Below are 14,927 nucleotides of genomic sequence, written 5' to 3' on the forward strand. Positions count from 1 at the left end.
GTCGGTCCAAATGACCATTTGAAAAAATCCCGCGTGGCTCAAATCAGGATCGGAATGCGGAACTGGAGGTCACAAACACAAAAGAGATGGCTGTGTGTGCGGCATGGTGACGATGGTCAATTTAAATTGTTACAGGAAAGACATAAAATATGTTATTTATGTCTCTTATTAAAGACTCTCTCTCCTAAGAAAAGAAACTTGTGAGATTGAAGGCTGTTGAAAATAATAAAGTGCATTTTGGGGCAATTATTTATTTTCCTTTCTCAGCGTCAAAATAAGGTACATGTATCTGGTCTGACAAAACTTCCTCCAGTCCAACAGAACACTTTGTCAGATCAAATGTCTGACAGTGATTTCAAAATTTCGACAAGTCCGATATGCCTAATAACTGTAATTCGCAATGCCTAATCCTTCAATCAATTTCAGACTGGATAACAATCAGTAGATCATGTAAATAATTTCAATTTTCTGTTAACTGATCTCAGGATTATTTCTGCATATTTACCTGAACTGACACACCAAAATTATTTCCATCTTCTATTTTTGGAATCAGAAATGCAATCCACATCTTCAGCTGTATGGAATATGATTAATATTTAGAAAGATGCAAAAAAAATTGTAAATTCGTTAAAAACTAAACATTACCGGTAAGTCCCTGAAATGTTCTCGTTTCCTCTTGAATAACGAGTGAACAGTAAAAGCCAAGGCTGAATGAATCCAGAGAGAACGATGAGTGAACAGTGTGTGAACACTGAACACAACTTGGTGAACCAGAGGTGAATCCGGAGAGAACAGTGAGTGAACAGTGTGTGAACACTGAACACAACTTGGTGAACCAGAGGTGAATCCAGAGAGAACAGTGAGTGAACAGTGTGTGAACACTGAACACAACTTGGTGAACCAGAGGTGAATCTAGAATTTGTGAGAGTGGGACAACTCCCCCAGAACTTTTAACAACAGTGGGGGAGTTGCCTTATCTGGGTTTGTTTCAGCAAAAATCCATAATTAATTGTACAATGTAGTACATGTATCTTTAATTTTACTCTAGGTGATATTTTGAATGTTTAAGAATGCAAATTTTTACTGTGTTGATTCATTTTCCCTACTAAATATTCTATTATAAAGATGCCAAATTGGCCTACCAAAACAATCTGTGATTTATACACACAACGGTCTTTCTTTGTAAACATAATGTTTAAAACATTCCTTAATCATTTTTGAAGAGAGATGGCTACCCTTTTTAACCAACTTTCCTGCAACAAATGTTTGAACACCTGTTTTCAGTTTTCATTCTTTTTTTTCATTAAATTCTTTCGGTTTTCTCCCGATTTTTTCTCAATCTGTCAGTTCTGTAATGTCTTTCTTTGACAATGTGATCAGTGTTATTATAAAAATTCCAATGCAGGACAATTCCCAACAATTCTCAAAGGGACTTAAAGAATCTTCATCTGTCTAGTTAAAGGAAAGTATACTAGAAATCTCAGACAGCTGTATCATTAACCATTTATAAAGATTTTAAAACTATTTGGAAAGAGTATATAAACAATATTAAATTGAACCAAATCATATCTAACTAGAAATATGTCCATAGGACATGAATTCCCCGCCGAGGGTATATTAGTAATGCAACATTTTAACACAAATTGAGAAAAGTGAGGTCAAAGTCAAAGGAAAGGTCAAGGTCAAAAATTGTTGATGCAGTTGAAAAGGTTACATCAGTATGTATTAGCATATGAAGTTTGATAAAAATATTATGAATTGTTTCTTTAAAACTGAGCTAAACACTAATTTAAGAAAAGTGAAGTCAAGGTCAAAGGAAAGGTCAAGGTCCAAAAAATATTGATGCAGTTGAATAGCTCTCATCAGTATGTATCAACATATGAAGTTTCACACTAATTTAAGAAAAGTGAGGTCAAGGTCAAAGGAAAGGTCAAGCTCAAAAAATGTTGATGCAGTTGAATAGCTCTCATCAGTATGTATCAGCATATGAAGTTTGATAACACTATCTTGAATAGTATCTTTAAAACTGAGCTAAAAACTTATGTAAGAAAAGTGAGGTCAAAGGAAAGGTCAAGGTAAAAAATGTTGATGCAGCTGAATAGCTCTCATCAGCATATGAAGTTTGTTAAAAATATCTTGAATGGTTTCATTAAAACTGAGCTAAACACTCATTTAAGAAAAGTGAGGTCAAGGTCAAAAGAAAGGTCAAGGTCAAAAAATGTTGATGCAGTTGAATAGCTTACATCAGTATGTATCAACATATGAAGTTTGATTACACCATCTTGAATGGTATCTTTAAAACTGAGCTAAACACTAATTTAAGAAAAGTGAGGTCAAGGTCAAAGGAAAGGTCAAGGTCAAAAAATGTTAATGCAGTTGCATAGCTCTCATCAATATCTATTAGCATATGAAGTTTGATAAAAATATCTTGGATAGTTTCTTTGAAACTGTGCTTTGAACAGAGCTAAAGTGTGACGGAAGGACAGACGGAAGGACAGAAGGACGGAAGACAGACATGACAAACACTATATGCCCCGGCCATATTCATGGCGGGGCATGAAAATTATAAAAATGCCAAACCCAATGTTATGGTTACGAATTTAACCCATATGGGCATAAAAGAACTGAAGAAACAACATCTGACATATTGGAATTACATTCATCAGTATGAAATTATCCAAAACCACACCTTTAATTCACATACAAGAAATATCCGTGAAATTAGCAACCTTTTTTTCCTCACTGCCAACATAGTTGCCAACTAACCCAATTTCTTCAGGTTACACCAGATTTTTCAACCCGTAACCCGATTATTTTTTATGACCCGGCAGGTCATGCTTTTCACACATTTTTTTCACAAAAACCCGAAAATCTCCAAATTTAAAATGTTTCCTCAGTTGGTATAAACACCGATTACATTGAGCTCAGGGTGTACATATGTTGAACAAATGGTGAATGAATGGTGAATGAATGAGAAAATGGGGAAGTAGAATATTTCAAGGACTGTACAAAATGACTGTTTATCTTAATTTATCATCATATCATTAGTAAATCATCTTATATCAGAGTCTATAAAACACAAAAAGAGGCCCAAAGGCCTTAACAGGCATCTGAGTAAAAACAAAGCCTTATAAAGGATCTATTGAATTGCAATTTATAAAATATTAATAGCAAAATAAACTGATAAAGGAAGCTCTTGATCAACAAGAAGTCTGTGAGCCAATGCTCACTAATAATACCCTCGCTCTGATGTGAATACACGAGTTCATTTATGGACAGACACAGGGATAAACAAGAAGTTGACATCGGATTCGTACAAAAATGAATCCCACCATATGACATGCCTAAACAGTGTGCTAAACTTTCAAGCATCTGCCATGAGTAATTGCTCAGAAAACTGCAACCAAAATTTGTTATGTATGGTTCGGACAGATGCACGGATAAACAGGAAGTTGACATCGGATTCGCACAAAAATGAATCCCACCATATGACATGCCTAAACAAAAAGTGTGCTAAAATTTCAAGCATCTGCAATGAGTAATTGCTGAGAAAACTGCAACTAAAATTTGTTATGGACAGACACACAGACAGCTAGACAGACAAACAGACACACAAGGGTAAACAGTATACCCACCTCTCCTTCGGAGTGGGGGTATAAAAAAGAGAAATTCAGCAATGAAATATCAGCAAAATACTTTGGTAATCCACAACTCTAACAGAGCAGATTTGTTTACTTGCCTTTATATGCCAGTGTGACATGTAACTATACACTACCATTAGTGCCAACTTCTCGATGCATGAAAGTACAGGGCACAAAACCAGCTAAAATCAACCTAGTGGCTTGGCTCAATCTTTAAATTACTCTCATAGTACAAGATACATGAGGTATGTTGTCTTATGTTTGTTAATTATCATAGATGAATAATCAAAGGGGACTGTTAACTTCTCTTTAAGTAAAGTAAAAATTCTCCTACACGATCAGTAGACCACTGCCCTAGCAACAAAACTCCTATTCAGTAGTCATGAAATTCCTGAATTTTACAAATCTGTTTAAAACACCCTTTCTAATGAAAACTATGCACTTGATTAACAGTTACATGTAGATGCCCAAGAGCAGAGAATAAGATTTTCACACAATTAATGCACATTAGAGCCCTGCTCTAATGCTCTAACACCAGAACCCTTGACTCTTGGACCATGAATTTCACAATTTTGGTAGAGGCAACCTTGCTCATTGTAACTATGCACCAATTTTGTCTGCCAAATACCTAAAAGCAGAGAAAAAAATTTCAGAGATTTAAAGCACTCTTACTATATGATCAATATGATCAATCACTGCCCTAACCCAAGAGCTGCTTACTAAGGGACTATGAATTTAAAAATTTTGGAAGAAGTACCCTTATTCATCATAACCATGCACCTAGTCTGTCTGCTAAATATACAGGGGGAGAGAAGAAGATAGAATTACTGCATTTTACACTACATGATAAATGATCACCATAACACCCAAAACAGAGACCATAACATTCAGAATTTCAGTTTCCCTTTGCCCATAGATGTTATATACCAGAAGTGGTTGAAATTGGCCGAGCCATTCCAGAGAAAAAGCTGAAAACGTTTCAAATGTTAATGGTCAACCATGATGGATGTCGAATATGACAACAGATGAAAAAGGATAGCAATAGGTCATCTGAGTAAATCAAGTTACCTAAAAGGGTTCCAGGTATATCATGGCACTATGAGATCTTTTGGAATCTCTAGATCCAGTCACACAACAATTACCTTTTATACATGTGCATGTTATTTCTTTATACATATATAATGTTTTATAATGCCAGGGTTTTTTATGATATCTAATTTTTAAACATGTTAGTATGAATCAGGATCTTAAGTTTCCTGTGCATCTTTAACTACCTGTATACCATTGTTTATTCTTCCAGAACTCAAGGAGCACACAATCTTTGTTGCCTTAGTTGTTAATTGCCGAGTAGTTAACAATTTATCTGTATCTTACCATATTTGTATGATCCATCAGGTCTCGAATTAATGGTTTTAACTTCTCTGCTATAACCACTAGCTTCTTATTACATGGGGCTGGACCATTGGGTAACACCATGACCTTTGTACCTGCCATCAAAAACAAAGCAGTGCCTAATGTTCCCTTAATTAACAGTAAAGTCCTATACATGTACCTCAAATGTAGCTATATTGGTTATTCATAATATTTATATTTCAAACTCAGTGTATTTCTCATGCATGTGACTGACTAAGATCCACATTCACATTTAAAAACAAGAGGCCCAGGGGCCACATCGCTCACCTGAGCACTATGGCTAGGTAAAGCAGAAATCAGTTCAGTCTTGAAAGGTTGAAAAGTTTAAATATAAAAGTGGTTGGGTGGGGGGTGGGGGGGGGGGGGGGAGGGGGTTATGAATTGAACAAATTTGAATCTACATTATCTGAGGATGCTTCCATTTAAATATGACCAATCATGGCTTTGCTGTTCTTGAGAAGAAGAATTTTTCAAGATTTTTCCTATATATTCCTATCTAAAACTTTGATCGCCCATTGTGGCCCCACCTGACCCCCGGGGGTAATGATTTGAAGAAACTTGAATCTACACTACCTGAGGATGCTACCATGTAAATATGACCAATCATGGCTTTGCTGTTCTTGAGAAGAAGATTTTTAATGATTTTTCCTATATATTCCTATCTAAAACTTTGATCGCCCATTGTGGCCCCAATCGACCCCCGGGGGTCATGAATTGAACAAACTTGAATCTACACTATCTGAGGATGCTTCCATGTAAATATGACCAATCATGGCTTTGCTGTTCTTGAGAAGAAGATTTTTAAAGATTTTTCCTATATATTCCTATGTAAAACTTTGATCACCCATTGTGGCCCCACCCGACCCCCGGAGGTCATGATTTGAACAAACTTGAATCTACACTATCTGAGGATGCTACCATATAAATATGACCAATCATGGCTTTGCTGTTCTTGAGAAGAAGATTTTTAAAGATTTTTCCTATATATTCCTATGTAAAACTTTGATCACCCATTGTGGCCCCACCCGACCCCCGGGGGTCATGATTTGAACAAACTTGAATCTACACTATCTGAGGATGCTACCATATAAATATGACCAATCATGGCTTTGCTGTTCTTGAGAAGAAGATTTTCAAAGATTTTTCCTATATATTCCTATATAAAACTTTGATCGCCTGTTGTGGCCCCACCCGACCCCCGGGGGTCATGATTTGAACAAACTTGAATCTACACTACCTGAGGATGCTTCCACATAAGTTTCATATTTTCAAGCAGTGGTTCTTGAGAAGAAGATTTTTTAATGATGCCATTAATTTTTCACGAATTCTTAATTATCTCCCCTTGGAAGAAGGCGTGGCCCTTCATTTGAACAAACTTGAATCCCCTTTACCCAAGGATACTTTGTGGCAAGTTTGGTTGAAATTGGCCCAGTGGTTCTTGAGAAGAAGTCGAAAATGTGAAAAGTTTACAGACGGACAGACGGACTACAGACAAAATGTGATCAGAAAAGCTCACTTGAGCCTTCGGCTCAGGTGAGCTAAAAAATCAGATGAACCATCATGTCTGCAGGTCAAAATTTGGATATACACTGTATAACATCTATGTAAAGCATGTTTAAATGGTATTGTTAAACCCTATATGTAGCTCTCTACATGAGCAGATCAAAGAATCTAATTTTATGACACTTTAACTTTAATGCTGCATGCAGAGTGTACATCTCTTTAACACAGGAATTTTGTTTTACCCAAAAGTGAACTTAGTACATAAATCTTTCTTCCATTTGCTTCCAATGCAAAACTTGGGTAACAAAACCGATTTCCAGCATGCCATAATATTTAAATTCACTTTTCATTCAATGCCTACCTAAATATCAGTACTTAAACGAATTTTGATTTTAAAGAAATATTTCATTCAAATTTTAACTTAAGTTATATTGGCAACAAAACAGTGACTTGACTACTTTATCAGTGATTGCTACAGACCTGTTTTACATTACGAAAAATGCATTTAAGAATTAAATATTTCAGCTTACCAGAGACATCATTATGGTCGTCATTTTCAAATTTCCTTTTTTTGCCTGCAGGCTGAGATAAAAAATTCAAAAATGTTAATCCAGATCACTTAATACATGACTCATACTAGAAATCTAGAACTACTTAAAATCAAAATTAACTTCATCAACTTTAAAATTTTAACATGCAGTCAAATTCCAATACTGATCTCATTTCACTCACATGTACTTCACCTAGAATGGCCAAAAAAAGCAGGGCTAGAAATAATGATTTTTTTTTTCACTGGTCACTTGGGCTATCCTAAATTTTTACTGGTCAACTCAGTGCTTTCACTGTCCCACTGAACCAGTTGATTTAAAAGGACTGGCCCAAATGCATAATTATAATACATGTAGTAATATTTTGTTTATATTGTGATACTTCTTAAAAGTACAACATAACAGAACAAAAAAGACAGAACTTGGACACATAACCCTATCAAGTTAACTAGCCCGACCATGAATAAATTTTGTTATATATGAAAAAACAGACCCAATGGGCACGTCCTCTATAATTTACTAGCCCAGATTCAAAATTCACTGGCCCCAGACCAGCGGGCCATCAATTATTTCGAGCCCTGAAATGAGGGGGATACTTGTTTCCTAGAACAGTGGAAATTACTCGAAATTCCCCAAAATTACTGGTAATTCTTAGGAATTAATGGGAAATAATATTCACCTATGGTTCATCATTTTTGTCATATCTTTTGGGATATTGACATAAAGTGCACCTTATAAGCTAATTAAATATTTAATCATTGTCTTTAGTTTAAAAATTTCTGGCTGCCAAGTATGTCATGTCTTTACAATTCTAGATTTTTGAAAACCAGTTTTTTAAATTTTCTAACTGTAAATTACCATATTTTCCCTACAGTTTATTTTCAGGAGAAAGTAATATTGCATTTATAAGGGAGACAAAATTTTCACACAAATTCTGGTTTTTGTTCAATATCTTTAATAATACAATCATAATAATACAATCATACAAGAGAATGAAATTTTTGCAAGCAGAGTTGCCTCTCTAAATGATGCGAAAATAAAGTTCTCATGAATAAAGAGTGATTTACAGTGTTAATCTTTTATCAATGATCAACATGACCAATTATTATGTTCAATAAAAAAATTCTTTAAATTGTAGATCACCGTACCTCATCTCCTGAAACATTGTTTGTATATAGGATTGGATCTGGGCAAGGAATATTAAGGTCCACATGTATATCTGCTAGGCGAGACTTTGTCATGCTCTAAATTAAAGATATAAAACTAAAAAAAATTTCAAATAGCCAAAAGGATGTACATGCTAAATGACATTAGTAAGTACAGGTATGAATACTTATATGATATATAGAACATTTAATGCATTAAAATATGCTAGTACAAGCAAAATTTGGGTGAATTTAAAAGTTCTTGTATATAATCTACAAAAATAATAATACTGAGAAACATAAGACCATGGACACCACAACCATTTTTAATCTTAAGTCCCTCCTGGTAGCAGTAGCACCATACTTATGTTTTTATAAAATGCATTTTGCAGGCATCAAAAGAAACAGAGACCCAACATTTTACCAAGCACCTGAGATGTGGCAGTACTGTAAAAAGTATAAAGTGTTTATACCTAGAGTGCTGAAAGTTCAAGAGATGTAATTCACACAAAAGTGATTTAATGTTTGTTAGAAATGTATATACTTTTTCAAACTATGCAAAGAAATTTAACATAAAAAAAAATACAAAAACCATCTTATAGGATGTATCATAATGGCCAACACATCTGAAATCAACAAATTAATCACATATTTCTAGTAAAAAGTGTCACTATAAAGGTGCTAACAAAGAGTTTCTGGAGTTTGAAATACACTTATGAATTAAATAAATATTAAAATATTGCCCAAAGATAGCTGTTTAAAACATCAACCAGAGATATTGTGAGCAAGTTCACAAAATTATAACACCCACTGCTTTTTCCTTCAAGCCCAAGAACACTTTTGTAAGGGAGACTTTGAAATTGTCAAAATGACCTTGGCTCAAGATAATGACACCCTCTGGTCAAAACTAACTTTTGATTGAGGTATGAAATTCCAATGTTTCTATATTAAAAAGTTATGGACCTAGCATTAATTAAAAAAATTATTGACCCTGAACTTGCCAAAATGACCTTTAGTCAAGGTTATGACATACTTCAGTTCCAAGTAATTTTCATTTTGAGGCATCAACTTCCAATAATTATCCATTAAAGTATTATTAACTAGACACAAATTTTACAATTTTTCTGCATGTGACCATGGTCTAGCTTAAGTTACCTTTAGCAGTCAAGGGCATCATGGAAACAAGTTACTTTTAAAATAATTTGTTTAAGTTATTAAATATCATTATTTTGGGTTATCTTTCCCTGATTATGCTTTTCTTCAGTAACTTATTCCCATTATTGATATTTTACTATTCATTATTTTAAACCTACTGGTATCTGAAAAGCTTTATTCATGCTGTACTTGGGTTATTAAGTAGATGGAAAAGGTTCATGACAGTAAAATTAATCCATCTTTAAGATTTAACAAGTTGAAATTCAACAAATCATAACTTATTTCAGTTATTTAAACCTTAACCAACATCACTTTAGAACTCATGCACAAAAATCTACAGTTTTGCACAAAAAATGTAAGACATAGATATTGTACATTAATATCCAAGGATTTTAGGAAAATTAGTCTCACTGTTGGCAAAATTGGCGGAAGTTGTGTAATTGACACTGAAATGTTCATGAAATAGAATTATTTTTCCCTGAAAAATATCATCATATTTTGATAAACATCACCCTGTATGCTCAGGAGATATGAAGTCTGTTGAGTCTATTAAAAGAAGTACATATATTTACAACTTTCTCAGCCTTACATCATTTTAAATCAGCAGCAATCTCAAAATATTGATGTTTTTTGGCAAAATTGATAGGCATTCTACGTTTGAAGAATTAACTCAAATTAGTTATTTCTTTGTTTAGTAATAAATAAGTGAAGTATCCTAAAAAAGTTATTTTAAAAAATAACTTGATTCCATCATGCCCCTGACTGTTTAGTGAAGGTTATGTTACAACTTCAGGACAGAACTAAGATTTGTGTGAAGTGTGAACTTCCAAAGTATCAACATGAAAAGTTATGGACCTGATACCAGTTTTACACTTTTTCAGCCAGTGACCTTGAACTTGCCAAAATAACCTTAGGTCAAGATCATGACATTGACACACCCTTAGGTCATTAGCAATCTTTGTGTCAAAAATCAACTTCCACAGAGTTGACAACCAGACATGAGTTATATATATACTCTTTCTACCAGTGTCCTTGAACTTGCTCAAATGACTGAGTCTAGGTCATGACACACCCTCAGGTTATAAACAATTTTGTTTTAAGTATGAACTACTATGAATTATGGTCAGGACAGCTGGTATTTTCCTTTTTTCTAAAAGTAGGTCTAGTAATATGATCTCTAGATGGCTTTTGAGCATAAGTTTGATACCATGATATAAATTCAATTCAGAAAATTGTGGATCCCCACTTTTGGATCCTATTAGTTGAAGATTCAAAGATCTACAGTATGTTGTAACAATTTGTCTGTCTCATCTTTATCAGTCCATCATGCTAAAATAAAGTGCATCACAACAGGATGATAAGCCCATCAGATATGTTATAGTTACACTATAGATATTAATTGGTTAGCGGTAAATACACTCACAGTTTTTCATTCACGAGGGGCGGAGCCTCGAGTGAATAAAAACTGTGAGTGTATTTACGGCTAACCAATTAATATCTATTGTGTAAGTTACTTGTACCAGAGGACCAATGAGAGAAAAGCAAATTGATAATTAGCGCCGCCTACTACATGGTGTCAAGCCACGGTCCGGAGTCTGTAGTATAAATAGCCCTCTCCATCTGCAAGGATCATATTTTGCGCTGGTGCTGCAAATCACTGATAAAATATTCGGAATGGGTGCATGTGATGATGTTGTACTCTTGAAATGTTGAAGACACAGAAGACATGATTTTTTGGTCAGGTACAGGGGTAAGGATTGTAAAGTACATGTATTATACTGACGCCGTCAACTCTGAAAGAAAATTCATCTTTCGAGATCGTTATTTTTAAAGGGGGGGGGGGGTGTCAATGGAAAACATCGCCGTTGAAATTTTTATATATATATATGGCAAGCGACGTATGAACAGGGACATATATACTTTCTAGTATATGGGTCCCTGATAGACACTATAGAATGATTTTTGACATTTTAATGAAAGTTTGAAATGCTTTATGAAGTAAAAAAAACCGCAGCAACTTCTGATATTAAATTGCTACATGTACTTGGAGAAAGGAAATAGAAAGACAAGAATTCGAGATAAAACGTATCATTTACTGAATAAGGAAATGCATCGAAAAAATACGGGAAAAATTACAAGGCGAATTTTGGCAACTTAATGTTAGTATTTTTTAAATTAAAAATGTTGACTTTATTCATTCATCAGCCATTGCCAAGGTCTGGAAATTAACATCATTCATTCATCAGTCAAGGTTTTGTCACAGTATGGCTTGATGCCAAAAAGTGGGCGTGACTTAAAAAACTGTGATTCTTCTGGCAAATACACCACAGCAACATCAAAACAAAATCTAAATTTACCGCCAGTCCTATGGTACAATGTGTAAAACTGTATACATATATATTAATCACAAACAGAAGAAAGTCATGTCAACTCTGATACAAAGATTTTACTTCCTATGCTGTAAATTAATTTTAAAAAATGGACTGGTACATCATAAGTTTCTCAACTTGGTCATGACACAAATGCCCAATCTGCAGCTTTGTTCATTGTATTGTTTATGAAAGTTGAAGAATGCCACTGCCTAATGAAAACATCAAAATACTAATCATCATATTTCTCAATATGATAATACTGTCAAAACTTCTGCATCCATCTAGGCCAAAAATTTTCAAGTTACATGTATATGCCAGACAGGGTTTTGCCATATTTGGCCATATATCATCTAAATTAAAAGTCATAGTGACCTTAATATAGACTGTGACACATGGTTATGCAGTATCTGTCCAAGTTTGATGATTCTAGGCCAAATATCTAGTCTAGTTATGAGCTGGACAGAGTTTTGCAATGTTTGGTCATATCTTCGTAATTAAAGGCCACAGTTACATAACTTTTAAGTGTGGCACACCCTCTATCCAAATGCATCAGCTGACAAAGTTTGATGATTCTAGGCCTCACAGTATTAAAGTTATGAGCCGGACATTAAAAAACTAACAGACAGACATGATGGCCAGAACATGTCCTGTCCTAGACAAGCATATAAAAAGTATTATATTTTTTTAATTAAAGCTATATATGGCATATCTGAGCTAAAAAATAAGAAAAATACGAGATTGTGTGTAAATAAACGATATATGTTATTTAACCTCATGTTTCCATAGTTAAATTGATTTTAAACTGTGTCTGTTTATTATATGCGGACTCGGTAAATAAATCGGTTATTGTTTGAAATTTCTAATATCTTTGAAATGTGACTGATTTAAATTGTGTAATTTACAAGAAAGCCCTATCTTTATATAAATTAATAAGACAAATAGAAAGATCTTTTTAATTTTAGTTAGTCTGAATACGCCATATTTGACTTTAATATGTTCTGGTACAGAAGTTATAATGGCCAAGATTTTTAGAAGTCAAAATGTTTCTCTGCTAAGGGACTAGCTAATAGTTAATAAACCTGCAACAGATCAACAGAAAAGCTCTGGCTGGCTGTAAAAAAAAAGAATAAAAAATAAAACAAGAGGCCCATGGACCACATTGCTCACCTGAGCACATTGTCTAGGAAAAAAGCAAAACTCAGTTCAGTATTGAAAAGTTTACAGGGGGGGGGGGGGGGGGTTGAATTTTAAACTACCTGATGATGCTTTCATATCAATATAACAAAGGGCTTTGCTGTTCTTGAGCTGAAGATTTTTTCCCATATACTCATTTGTAAAAATTTGATCCCCCATTGTGGCCCCACCCTACCATCCGGGGCCCTCATTTGAACAAATTTGATTCTACACTACCAGAGGATGCCTCCATATCAATATGACTAATCATGGGTTTTCTATCCTTGAGAAAAAGATTTCTTCCTATATATTCATATGTAAAACTTTGATCACCCATTGTGGCCCCACCCTATCCCCCGGGGTCATGACTTGAACAAACTTCAATCTACACTACCTGAGGATGCTACCATTAAAATATGAACAATCATGACTTTGCTGTTCTTGAGAAAAAGAGTTTTAAAGAATTTTCCTATGTATTCCTATGCTACACTTTGATCACCCATTCAGGCCCCACCCTACCTCTGGGGGTCATTATTTGAAAACAACTTGAATCTAAACTACCTGATGATGCTTCCATATAAATATGACCTATCATGGCGTTGCTGTTCTTAAGAAGAAGATTTTTAAGATATTTTCCTATATACTTCTATGTAAAACTTTGATCCCCCATTGTGGCCCCACCCTACCCCCGGGGTCATGATTTGAAGAAACTTGAATCTACACTACCTGAGGATGCTTCCATATAAATATGACCAATCATGGCTTTGCTGTTCTTGAGAAGAAGATTTTTAAAGATTTTTCTTATGTATTCCTTTGTAAAACTTTGATCCCCCATTGTGGAGCCACCCTTCCCCCGGGTCATGATTTGAACAAACTTGAATCTACATTACCTGAGGATACTTCCATATAAATATGACCAATCATGGTTTTGCTGTTCTTAAGAAGAAGATATTTAAAGATATTTTCCTATATACTTCTATGAAAAACTTTGATCCCCCATTGTGGCCCCACCCTACCCCCAGGGGTCATGATTTGAAGCAACTTGAATCTACACTACCTGAGGATGCTTCCATATAAATATGACCAATCATGGCTTTGCTGTTCTTAAAGGGTTTTTATCACGTATTTAAATTTCTTAAAAATGAAACACTTTTATATTTTTGAAACATATAATGATCGTTTAATTATGAAATAATGTTGAAAACGGCCGTAATTAGACGATAAAACGCCCATAACATAGGGTTCTCGAAGTAACTAGAAAAATGTCCATAGGACATGAATGCCCCGCCGAGGGTATATTAGTAATGCAACATTTTAACACAAATTGAGAAAAGCGAGGTCAAGGTGAAAAAATATTGATGCAGTTGAATAGCTTACATCAGTATGTATCAGCATATGAAGTTTGACACTAATTCAAGAAAAGTGAGGTCAAGGTCAAATGAAAGGTCAAGGTTAAAAATTGTTGATGCAGTTGAAAAGGTTACATCAGTATGTATTAGCATATGAAGTTTGATAAAAATATTATGAATGGTTTCTTTCAAACTGAGCTAAACACGAATTTAAGAAAAGTGAGGTCAAGGTCAAAGGAAAGGTCAAGGTCAAAAAATGTTGATGCAGTGGAATAGCTCTCATCAGTATGTATCAACATCTGAAGTTTGACACTAATTTAAGAAAAGTGACGTCAAGGTCAAAGGAAAGGTCAAGGTCAAAAAATGTTGATGCAGCTGAATAGCTCTCATCAGTTTGTATAAGAATATGAAGTTTGATAACACTATCTTGAATGGTATCTTTAAAAATGAGCTAAACACTAATTTAAGAAAAGTGAGGTCAAGGTCAAAAAATGTTGATGCAGTTGAATAGCTTACATCAGTATGTATCAACATATGAAGTTTGATTACACTATCTTGAATGGTATCTTTAAAACTGAGCTAAAAACTTATTCTAAAAAAAGTGAGGTCAAGGTCAAAGGAAAGGTCA

General features: G+C 34.4%; 1 protein-coding gene across 1 annotated transcript in view; it reads right to left on the reverse strand.

Annotated features, from left to right (window-relative positions):
- The window catches only part of LOC133188479 (proteasome activator complex subunit 3-like), a 28,684-nt gene that overhangs the window by 2,759 nt on the left and 10,998 nt on the right, over nucleotides 1–14,927 (reverse strand). The window contains exons 4-7 of the mRNA XM_061323932.1: nucleotides 8,254–8,349; nucleotides 7,088–7,139; nucleotides 5,016–5,128; nucleotides 506–574 (exon numbers count right to left, since the gene is read on the reverse strand). Coding sequence (XP_061179916.1) covers nucleotides 506–574; nucleotides 5,016–5,128; nucleotides 7,088–7,139; nucleotides 8,254–8,349 — 330 coding nt within the window. The remainder of the gene's footprint in view (nucleotides 1–505; nucleotides 575–5,015; nucleotides 5,129–7,087; nucleotides 7,140–8,253; nucleotides 8,350–14,927) is intronic.

The sequence above is a fragment of the Saccostrea echinata genome, unplaced genomic scaffold (assembly GCF_033153115.1).
Source record: "Saccostrea echinata isolate AGI-Se365-2 ecotype Australia unplaced genomic scaffold, CSIRO_AGI_Sech_v1 ptg000016l, whole genome shotgun sequence".
Taxonomy (NCBI): Eukaryota; Metazoa; Mollusca; class Bivalvia; order Ostreida; family Ostreidae; genus Saccostrea; species Saccostrea echinata.